At 42.5% G+C, this 12,283-nt stretch overlaps 1 protein-coding gene across 1 annotated transcript in view; it reads right to left on the bottom strand.

The window, feature by feature from the left end:
* Positions 1-478: 478 nt before the first annotated feature.
* The window catches only part of LOC118118570 (SLX4 interacting protein), a 32,252-nt gene continuing 20,447 nt past the window's right edge, over positions 479-12,283 (bottom strand). Inside the window, exons 6-8 of the mRNA XM_035171694.2 lie at positions 11,127-11,215; positions 2,170-2,276; positions 479-2,074 (exon numbers count right to left, since the gene is read on the bottom strand). Of these exons, the coding sequence (XP_035027585.1) occupies positions 1,282-2,074; positions 2,170-2,276; positions 11,127-11,215 (989 nt within the window). The 3' untranslated portion in view covers positions 479-1,281. The remainder of the gene's footprint in view (positions 2,075-2,169; positions 2,277-11,126; positions 11,216-12,283) is intronic.

The raw sequence follows: 12,283 nt of genomic DNA, 5'->3' as shown, positions 1-12,283 counted from the left end.
CTGTGGTCCTCATGATCCCTACACAATGTTGTCCCTGTTGGTCTTCTTAAGTGGTGGGCTTAACTAAAACCTTTCAAGCCGTTAGGAGGCCTAGAGACACCTACGTTGTGGAGTTGGACAGATTTTAGATTTTAGAAACACACTCTCATTCAGAATCTGTTTTAAAAGGATTAGTGCCGAGGCAGGCGATTATCAGCACCTCTCTGCAGCGACTTAATACATTAGGGTCAGTTTCTCAATAAGAACAGAATTGGCTTCTGTAAGTGACTCATCTCAGGTTACACCCACTAATACTGAGAGCATGAGAGCGGCGAGGCAGTGGTTTGTTAGTTACATCAGACGTGTTAGCCAGTCTGGAGTGTTTGATTCCAGCAATTCTAAGAGAATGTTTCGTTAATTAAAGCCAAATGTTTAGAGAAAATGATCAGCCTGATTACACATTTCCACAAATAAAAACATTTATTTAAGAGATAAAACTTATTTGCAGTAAAATAAAAAATCAGGATTCAGGCAACATTATGTTATATCATCATGAGTGACAGTTGACCTCTGTTCCAACTAAACTACGTCAGCAGCCCTGTTGAGCGTCAGATGTGATTCTGTCGTCGTCCTATTTAAAACCACCAACACTTCCAATACTCCTCATATCACCACACATACTTGGTTCAGTAAAAAAGCTGCATAAAACCCTCACATTTAAAATACATTTCAGGTGCTTAGCAACTAAGCATTGAGCAAATTGCATATGAATGAGATCTGACTTCAAAAAGAGACCTTTTTTGAGAAGCGAGTGATGAAATAAAAGTGGAAATAACGATCAATCACAGCGGAGCTTCAGCGGGGGAAACTGGACACTTTTCAGACACGTAGGAGCCAGTGTTTCAGACTCCGAGCCATGACGTACTGCATGGCTCCTGCCTGTCTGAAATCCCCAATCTTTAACACAAAACCAAATCTAGACTCCAATTAAAGGTTTTCGACTTTCATTTGCAAGCCTCTGTTGACCACCACTATTTATGGGTGGAGGCAACGTCTGTTTCAAGTATTTGACAAAGCGTAGCTCAAATGCTTGTGTATCAATTGCCATAATGTGTTCAGCATTTGATCTGTGTGTCTGGAAAGCACATGTGGAAAGAACAGACATCGTAGTAAAATGTGACACATGTACAAATGCAAGTCATCTGAGGAGACTGCATGGGGTAAACGTGTAGCCTGACCAAATATCATCTATCTCCGTGGCGTCAGGCATCTTTACTGTAGCTCGCCCCCCCTCCCCTCCCCTCAGGACCTCTTCATTCGTCGTAATCTCGAGGTTCTGGGCACATTTTCATTCCCCTCCTCTCCGAGTGTGGATCTGGAACTAATAGAGGAGCCCGAGGATGCAGGCTTGACAGATAGGCCCCTCAGACTTGTGGCCAGCCTGTTTTGGTTTGTCTGTGCCGTGTTATTGCTTGTGAGGGGGAGCCTCTGGGCGCGTTTCCCTGGCGTAAGCAGCTCTACTTCCAGTGTGGTTTTGGTGCACTCGGAGACTGGGAAAGCCTTGGACTCTGACTTGGCTTCGACTGGAGGAAGGGGCGGCGGAGGAAGAAGGTCATGCTTGGATGTTTGTGTAGAGCACTTGGTGGAGTGAGTTTGCGTTGGGGCTGGAGGTCTTCCAAGGCACGTCCTCTTGGCCCTCTGTGGGTGAGGGTCTTCCCCAGCGTTGCTCGGCTTGCACCTCTTGCTCTTGCTGGTCTCATGACTGATTTCTTGTTTCCAGAAAACTACAGAGGCTCCAGTTGGGTTTTTGCTGTCTGGAGGATTATTCTCAGTCTGCTGTTCCTGGGTCGGGCCCTGCTTTTGAGTAGACTCAATCGGAGCTGTGGCTTCAGTTAAGGCACCAGCGACAGGCACCTTGTCGTCTGCTTCCGAGAGTAACTTCTGTCCAGAGCTGGGTGCCATCTCTTTGTGGCTTGATTCTGACTCTCCAGGTCTAAGTTCCCCTGTTTGTTCTTCTGGGCCGGCTCTCTGGTCCATTTGCTGCTCCCCCATACTGGAAGCACAGAGCTGCTGCTGGACACCAGCTTGTTTGGCTCTGAAAAAGCCAAAAGGATAAAAGGATATGAACAGATACTCGAGTGTCCTCTCTGACTGGTGGGATTGGAAAGTTCTGCATTAGATCATACTTACATCTTTTGAAGCACCGTCTTCTTTGTTTTTGTGGGGCTGTTTAAAGGCTCTTGGGTTTCTCCCACTCTGGAAAAATATTCTGATCTGCTTTGTTCACTCAGCTCAGTCTGGAGAGGACAAACAGAATTGGTGTAAACAGAAAATATTATTCCTGGCATCCCCTGGAAAGGTTTGGATCCACAGCAGACTGCTGTCATCATCTGGCATTGTGGGACATTAAATAACAATCACTGCTGCTGCAGTAAAAATCACAGCACACTGAATTCAAAGAAACAGAAAGTTCATATACATTTTCCTCGTCCGATTGTCATGACTCCCAAGTTGTGTTGTTGCCTTACAAGAACACTGTTTTCTATAATGGCCTCAGATACACGGAGTAACACCCAAGCTGGCACAAATAATTAGTCCCCCACTTAATAACGTCCAAAGCTAACCACGTCAAACACTTCAGAAAACAATTGCCGACTTGTCATTGTGTGACGTACATTTCATAGTCTCTGTCTGAGGCTTGAGTGATGCTTGCAGCCTGAGGCAGATCTACTGAACGGCGAACCCATGCTGACAAGTTAAAACAGCGATTAAAGACGGTGCATTCAGAAGATGACAGGGCAAAGCAGAAGAAAAGTACAGCTGAGGCATGGGAATGGAAAAACTTGATAAAAGGATATTAAGTATCTCAGAGCATCGTGATTAGATATAAACAAATTAGTGGAAGTGATCCCATTGTTTGTGCACTGCAGCAACACGTTGAGTCCCAGGTTTACTGGTTTAAAGGTCGTATATCTTACACTGTCTTTGTATTTTTGATGTTCTTATATCTTTAACAAGATAATACAGTTGGTATTATGAGATAATACATTTGTGGTTTTGGTTGCTGCCGTCTCGCAGTTCTCTCTGGAGCTCTTGCAAGAGCAGGGCGATCAGAAAAAATTAGAAACTTAAAACTTAGGAGAACAGCTGCAGAGCACTGATAAGAGTCCTTAATAGAGACTGATTTGCAGATTTCAAGTAAACAGAATGCCTGCAAAGTTGGAAAGTTGGTCTGAATGGGTCATGGGGAGGCCCTTTCCAATAGAAAGCAATTTACACTGCGCTGGGTTCAGTGCGAAATAGGCAGTTTTTTAGGATTTTCTGTTTAAACAATTTCCCACCTAAACGTTAAAACACACCTGAGATACCCACTCGACTCAAAATATGTTTCCACGATACGGCTTTGCTCCCGAAGTCTCGATATACAGGTCATGTAAACGTCTTCATATAATTTGGAAATCTCAGACACACAATGTCAGCTTTTCCTCCATCATGAGTTCCATATCTGGCTATAAGCTTCCTTTCTATTGGGGATAATCAAATGAGATGCGGAAATCTCACTTTCTACAATATGGCATCCTTAAACATAAACAGGAAATATCTGGACAGTGGATACCAAATTAACAATTGCATTTTGACAATGCCATTGAGCAAGGCAGTTTGACTGAGGAATACGTTACTCCTGGAAAACAATTATTCCATTTAACACAGTATATCTGTGCTTCTGTAAAAAGCCAACTGGCTAAACTGGTCAACTCTGGGTGGACATTTCAACATATCCACATATTAAGAGGAATCTCTGAAGTGGAATGAGGAAAGGGAAAGAGATTGGATCTCTCCAACGTGTGCCCTCAACAGGCCACTAATGAAGGTTAATCACAGGTCTTTTCCTTGGCTGACCTGGAACAGACGCTGAGTTTATGAGAGAACAAGATACGCTGATGCCAAATTGAGCAGAACCGTAAGTTGGAGAGTCTGTCAGTTTATCAGGAATTAATTACATTGAAATATTTGGTGGGGGAGTTTCAGAGTCCCATCTTGGCCCACCCATCCTTCCACCAAGTTTTTAGAAAATCAGTGCAGTAGTTTTTGTCTAACAAACAAGAATACAAACAGAACCTTCTTGGTGGAGGCAACTCAGAGTCTGTAGCAATGCTATGATAAAAAGCTAAAGCTGTACTTGGTGGTGCTTTGAGCCAAATGCAAAGTTCAGAATGCTGAAGAATGGGGCGGCTGTGGCTGAGGGGGTAGAGCGGTCGTCCTGTATAAATACAGACTATGAGACCATTTACCAACATGCTCATATTAATCAGCCATGATGTTTACTATCATTTAAGTAAAGTACAGCTGAGGTATTTGGTTATTAACTAATTCAATGTTTTACCTGATGATGATACTATAGGTGAAAAGTTAAGCTAACACCGATGTTATTACAGTTCATCCTGAGGGCGAGATGAACATTGGTACCAAGTTTCACCAAAATCTATCCCACAGTTCTTGAGTCATTTCACTCAAAAAGACTCATGGTGCCGCAAGAGGAAAAGTGAGGGGACCACCAAACTTTATAGGATTCATACTCTGGAGAATTTGTCTATAAAAGCTTGTTCCAATGCATTATGAAAATTATGAGAAATTTCACTTCTAAGTGAAAACTTTGACCTGCTGCTGGCACAAGATGGAAAGTCAGGGGTTCACCCAAGTCGTTAGAATCCATCCACCAGCCATCGTGAATGTGTTGAACAAGTTCTGTGGCATTCAGTCCAATAATTAAGACATTTCATTAGATTTTTCTGAATCTAAGTGGACAGACTGACATTACCAACGAGCCAAGCCAGGACGGCTAAAAAACTCTTCTGACAATTGCAGTGGGAAAATACAACCAGACAGAAGCAAAATCTTGGAAAACTTGAGGTTGTAGCCACTATGTTTATTCAATATCAGCCATTTTTCAGATCATTACTATTCCATAAACTGGTTGGTAAAATGATCAATGTGCGCTGTAAGACTGGGAAAGCCAATGTGGTGAGCTCTGGCATCCACCAGTTACTGTGAATACAGAGGAAAAAGAAATCAATAATGTCCTCTTTCCTCTCGCACATGATACCAGCGACAACATATGCCCTTACACACAAGGAGGAAGGAGGAATTATCCCAAGCTGCGAGGGCGAGCAAGGGCATTGTGGCTTTGCACTGGGTGTCGAGACTTACAAACTGCACTCTGCTCTGTGGTGTGATGGATGGAACATAGAGGGAGGGGAGTGAATACGAAGGGCTGTGTAGCAGGGAAAGGGGCGTAGACGACAAGAAACAAGGGACAAGACACTGCAGAATGAATAAGAGAAAGAGAGTTTGGGGGGGGGCACAACAAAAGAAGAGGTACCCCCCAGAGTCAGATTGTCTGACCTCAACAGTCTGTCCAACATGCCCACAAATACAAGAATCCTCACACAGGAAGTTCTCCACAAGCTGCCCTTTGTGTACAGATGGAGTCGTTTCAGAGTGTGGGCCGAGCTTCAGTCTTTGCTCTCTCTACAACTCGCACAGGATTTGAAATTGGGACAGTGACACACATACAAACTTTTGCATTTTCCTACTCGCTCACACACCCACCAGTCCCCAACAACAACAATTCTGTGAAAGATGTGGGTGCCGTCATTTGCATTGTAATGCCTTGATATGTATTCTCGTCTGCTTAATATGAATAAATGCTGTTTGAAAATGAACTTGAAAGAAAAATCAACAAGAAGCCAATGGGAGGTTCTCTGGGAAAGACGAGCTCCTTTCTGTTCCTGTCGGCACGACTTCAAAAGAGGGAGAGAGAGAGTGAAAGAACAGAGGAGTGTTTAGTTATACGTATGAAAAGAGGTAAAGGTTTGACACACACAGCTAGGCGACAGAAATGCAGACAGAAAGAGAGGGAGATGGTGCATGAATTATTATCTCTGGAGGTCCTACACTCTATATATAGCAGCTAAAAAAGAAAGTAGAGGAATTAAAGGTAAAGAGAGACAGTGCCTGAACAACATGAGAATTATCATATTCATGTGGTTAAAACAAAGTATTGTGGGAACAGAGGTGGTCTAATCTTGGGCGGGAAGATACAAATTTGCAACAGGGATAGATGGTGGTATTTAAGAACATCTACCCGCCAACGCTATCCTTGTACCACCTCCCTCGGTACAAGGATTTAACCCACACACCTCCACCGCCAGCCAGTCTGCCGGCCCCCACACAAAAGTGCAAAACACTTCTCGTGATGCAACCCGTAGACGAGCTGTTCCCTCCCCAGCTCTGCAGCCTCGAAAACAACACGGCTCTGCTACAGGAGCTGCAACAATACAGCACATCTGGAAGTCAGATTATCGAGATAAGCCTTGCAAAAGGGCAAAGGGAGCAGAGAAAATGACTCATTTGGTTTAAAAGGATACCAGGACAGAAACGCATAGCTTGCCCCGACTCTGAATGACTCCTGGAAATAACTTCAAAAAGATAAGCAGCTACAGACTCCATAAAATACAGGGAAGAAACTGTTTCTCATCTGCCATCTCTGCAATAAGGGTGGAACAGATAGGAAGATTATGTTGCTTATCTTTCAATGCAGCTGCACTTGAAAGTAGTGCACTGATAGAGACAAACAGTCTGAGTGGTCTAAAAAAATCTGCTGCTGCACAGGATGGCTGTAACTCTCTCAGTATTTAAAGACATTGCTGTCTGTGTTTAGTATCCCAAGCTTGATCGGCAAACCGTGGAGTATTGTCATATATAAGTTACATAAATACCCATGGTCATTCATCTGCGCAGAACAATAACAAGTCTGGTGAGTGAAGAAATTCAGTCTTTTTAAGGAACCGAGAAAAAGGCTGAATGGTCTGGTGACCATGCATTTTTCAGTTTATCCAATGGATTTTGCAAGGATTTCCAAAAGCCCTTTGAGACCTTTCTCAACGCATCACAGAGACTCTGCAAACTTTTAGTTGTTAAAAGTTAAAACATGAAAATTACCAGAAAGAAAACTCGATGACACGTCAGCACTGAAAGCGCCGATCAACCATCAAATCATATTTGCTGTCACAGTGGAAGACAGTTTATTTATTCTTGGATTAGTGCTAATGCTAACGACTTTAAACACTATCTCACCTATAAACACAAAAGCAGTGAGATGTCATCCGATAAAGCCAGTTATTCAACCGTGTCTCAAAAAGTAATTTATACCACTTGAAATGTTTGAGTACCTCAAACTACTCAAGTGATTGAAAAATTGACCTATCATTCCATTGGAAAGCCCTTTGAGGAGCTTTATAACGGCCTAACTAAGTCTACAAACCCCTCTAACATCTAACAGAGCACCAAGAAATAACAACTCTGTTGAACTGTCAGGACAGAAATACCTCCTGCAGAGATGTTCGTGAAATGAAATGAAATTCCACCACTCGCCCTCCGCCCTCCACCCACCCTGCTCCCACAGAGGAACCATGCCCTGTTTGTCTAAGTTCACCACATCTTGCCTGCAACAAAGTCAACAAACATGCATGGGCACATACTTGTCGACAATAAAGAACAGTTTTTATCCCGGAACAATGATGAAAGTTTTTGGATCCACCCACATGTAAGGATTAAGACAAGCTGTTAAATGTTTTGACTCAGTTCGTGCAAATGTGAAACAGCAGTGAAGACAGGTTGGAACGAGGGGACATGATCCTGTCCTGTAGGAGATTATATCCATGTATTTGGACCGATAGTGCAGAGGAGATCAACGGACACCGGACGCTTGGGAAAGCGCTGCTGCTAGCTGTTGCGAGCTGTGAAGCACAGAGGCGTGCTGAGGTCATGAGTAAACACACAGGCCTGTCCAGAGCTCAGAGGAGGAGGGGGGGCTGGAGACACATCTGCTCTGCCTTTGATCCAAACTTCTGCGGCCCAGCATGCCCCTCACCCCTCTGCTGCCCACTCTGTGCCTGACTACAAAACAACGGCCGCAATCCTAAACACTAGCTCTTCCTTCCCATGCTGCCCTCCTCACTGTTGCTGCTGACTCACAATAGGAGCAATTTTTTATGAAGGACATGAATCCTCGATTGTCAAGGAAAAAAATAACATTGCCAGACCAAGAAATGCCTTTTGTTTGCTTCCACTGTCTCATGAAAACGCAGCAGTTTAAATACCTCTACAGATCAACAGTCGCCTGCAGGTTTCTAGGTCGCAACAGGCCGAGTACATCAGGCTAAAATTTGTCTTTAGATCAAATATGAGACAGTTAGTGTTGCCCCACAGATGTGATGGATGTCAGGATTAACATTCCTCAATAACCACACACATGACAGTCAGGGCTGTGATTTGAGAATCCACCTAAGCTCTTTTTTCATGGTTTACACAACAACTTCTTCGAGAATGATTATCCCGTCTCAACTCGAATGACTCGATATTCAAAAGCTGTGAACACTTTTGCTGGTTCAACATGGTTGAAAGGCATGTTGTATGTTCTGGTGTGTTTTGAGCATCACTCCACCTTAAACCTTCAGCCAAATTTGCTACATCCTCCTTAAAGACATGGCTAACAACAACAACTGCATTATCTGATCCTTTGTCCACATGGGAGCAGTGGAAAAAAAACTGGAATTTAACATTGGCATCACATTTAACATCGTGTAGAAACCATTTTACCAGGTTAGAAAGCCCAATAACAATTTTTTTAATTAGATTTCTTCTGATTATCTCAATACCGAATAGGAAATATTTGGCTTACTAGCTGCTAGATGCTCAACTCCATTCACCTACTAAACTTTGTATGTAGTTTGGTGCTTGGCACATAGTTTAATCAATTATTGAAATAAAACTAGTGCAGTGTCTGTTCTATACATACCAAGTTGCAGCTTTCTTTCTGTAACTGTAAAAGTGGCCTGCAGTAATTGAGCTGTGGCAATTAAAGGCCGACTGCTGGACTCAACAGAACCGTGAAGCTGCACCACCGCTGCTGCACAAAGAGCTGTGTATTCAAAGTTCAATGAACCTCAACTCAGTACACAGAACCCTGAACTGGAGAATCAACTATCGTTGTCATGAACACATTGTTGTTGTGATCAACAATGACGCTTATGTTAAAGACTCCCAGCCTCTGCTGCTGCTACAGAGGGCTGATCGCCTGTTTATTCAAAGTGTATTAATATTGAACGGATCCCTTGTCCAAATCACAAACTAAGACGATGCATTTCCTTGGGCCCAAGTGTGAAGCTGATAACATGAACGATTTTCGAGATATGTGAGCCACAGACAGATTGTTAGATAGGTGACTATTGCAGCCAATATGCCCGGTTTGAGTTAGCATTGAGAGTTTAATCCTGTTTTGATGATCCCATCATTTCAGATAAGTGGTAATGGTTAAGGACAAAACATCTACTTAAAAAACTGCAGTCCGAACACAAATATGTAGGTTTGGTTATTGACTTTAAGTACTGAAAATCACTAGCTGTCATCCTAGTTCCTTCGCCACTAGAGGAAATGACTAAATCTTACCATCTCCTCTTCTAACTGAACCACAGCTGAAAATATGACTAATAGCAGCAAACAGAATACAAGAAACATACAGTGAGACGCTGACTTTCACAAGACTAAAGGCCAACCATGATGTCACCTTCGTTCCCCCACAACATAACCTCTTGACCTTATGAGAAGTGTCAGTTTGATGAATCTACATTTCCACTGCGGTCAAGGAGTTTTGCTCAACAAGTCACACAAACTGAATCCTAACAACTAAACCGAAACCTCCATAAATACTGGGAAACATGGCTTTTTTTTGGGACTAGCAGGCTCATGCTGTCAAGAGTTGAGGGATAAAAGACCTCTTCTTTAACATGTGACCAAATTTGACAGAGAACTCCAAAAACTCCATTATTTTTAGACGGCAACATTAATCCTTGCATCAGCTGTGACTCACTGCATGCACTTTTTTCACTTTTCTTTCTTGGTAACATTAGAATGGCAAAAAATCCCTGTCTGACAAGTCAGAACAGAGCGGGGGAAATAAACAAATAATTGTTTTTGTCATGTGAATAACTTCAGCCTTGCTGTCTGGTATCTTTCCCTTACAAACCACGCTCTCGGCTGGGCGAGTGAGAGCTGCACCACAAGACTCCCACCCTCCAATTCCCAGTGCTTGTACTGTATGAGCCCAGAGAACCACATCCTGAGGAGAGGAACGCAATCGACAGCAATGCCTCCTTGAACTGGAAAATTGGTTACACAATCTGAACTTTTCACTGACGACTGCGTTGCTCCACTAAAAATATTACAATCGCTGCTTTCATTGGACGCCAAACTGCGGAGAGTGCAGAGACATTTCAAAGGGAAACAATAGCAAAAACCCCATAGAAAAACAGTGGGTCACTGATCATGGGATGAGATGGGAGAGTCCTGTGTCTGTCCTTGATGTGAGTGCCAAGGTGAGAGGCTCCACTACTATTTCCCAGAATACTCCTGGGAGTTTGGGATTAAAACCCCCAAACAATGAACATATAACTGAGTGATGGAGTGCTGTTGTAGGTTTTATTAACCATGAATGATATGCCATATAATGGAGAATATAATATATTATATTAAGGGTTTATTAAATGCTACAATTTACAGCGAGGGGGTTCAAGGGTCTACAAAACCATAATTTTTATATAATGTGAATATTATGTTCTGACTATGTCAACATTAACTACATGGCCAGAATGACATTGCATAAAAGTAGGAAAACAATCAGGTTATTGTGTCTCCCTGCAATATTTTTCTATAACGGATACAGTGTGAGAAACTTTTAGAAGGATCGAGACTTTCTCAAGAGCTAAAGTGAACCAAATTACCTTTGGCTGCAGTTTCTGTTTACCCAATAACATTGAGGTTTACAACAGTTTAAGGGCAACAGAAAAACCCAAAACGTACAACTGGGGTGAATTGTCAGAATCTGAGTGTGACACTGCAGCTTTGGACCCCCCCATCATCCTCTCTTACTCCTGTCACTACCCCCACCACCACCACGTATGGAAGATCAGCATGTATACAATGAGAGCAAAATTTGGCACCACCTCCCAATAATAACACACAAACCCATGCAGGACTTTTTGCCAGGCGACTGGAAGAGGAAATAGAGGAGTATAAACAGCACTCACTGCGGCCAGGCTCGGGTTTCCATGGTGTGCTGAGGCATCCTCGTGATAGCTCACACACACAACGTAGCGTTCAGGAAACACACGCAAATCTGCAGGCAAGCAGAGACACAGCACAGACAAGGCTAGTTAATAACGTCGGCTCACCTCTAATTATGAATCAAGCTCGTGGAATTGTGGTGAAGGTTTGACTTTAGAACTCCATGCACAGTATTTACTGTCCCTCAGACCAAGACGGAAAAATGGCATATTATAGTTTACTGCTGACGTTTATGAGCCGTGTAAACAGCATGACATATTAGAAAATGTTACACTAACAATGGTTTCTTGGAGTGTTTGATCTGGTTTAAGGGCAGAAACCATCTATAACAATAAAAATGTTACATTATCATAATAAATGTTATTGTCCCTAAGCTCTCCAGATGAAGTTAGCTCAACATATCACCTCAACTGAACAACCACAGCAGCCAATATCTAACCTGTGGTATACACAGCTTGCATAGACCACACACTTGCATTTGTGCAGAGTATGTAACAAAGATGACTGAAGATGAATATGTCGGTGAGTAGGTTTGGATACGTTTAAGTTAAAGATACATACAAATTTAACAATAAAATTTACTCCGCAAATACATCCAAAGGATGAACGCATTCGATTTTGGATATTCCGCAAGCCTTTCTCTTGAGAGAGGCAGATGTATTCATTAATTGGGATTAACTCTGTGGCCCTTTCTGTAGTGCCAACCTCAGGACAAACTTGGTAATGACTTGGGAAAAACTGGTTTGCTTTTTGTACAGTTATTTCAACATATTTATGTTGTAAGGTAAAAAAAAACACTAAATCAGTAATAGTAAAAGGTTATCAAATAAGCCTCTATTCCAATAATACCTTACGTTGTATTTAATTCTATTATGTTTTAGCCTCATAATCTTTAACGGTTTAAATATATAAGCAGACAATTCGAAGAAAGCTCAGTTTTATTGCTATTAAAACTTTAAATGAGCTGACCACTATGTACAGCTCGATCAGTGGACCGATTTACACAACCTTTGACCCCAGGGGACTGAGTTTAATTTGATGTGGTACAAACATGCTGAGAGAAGCCGTTATCTCAGTCTGCAGCAGACCAGCACTACTTTACCATCCAGGCCCTTAGGGA

Source organism: Hippoglossus stenolepis, chromosome 12 (genome assembly GCF_022539355.2).
Source record: "Hippoglossus stenolepis isolate QCI-W04-F060 chromosome 12, HSTE1.2, whole genome shotgun sequence".
Lineage (NCBI taxonomy): Eukaryota > Metazoa > Chordata > Actinopteri > Pleuronectiformes > Pleuronectidae > Hippoglossus > Hippoglossus stenolepis.
Note: the sequence above shows the minus strand (reverse complement) of the source record. Positions and strands in the feature narration are given on the sequence as shown.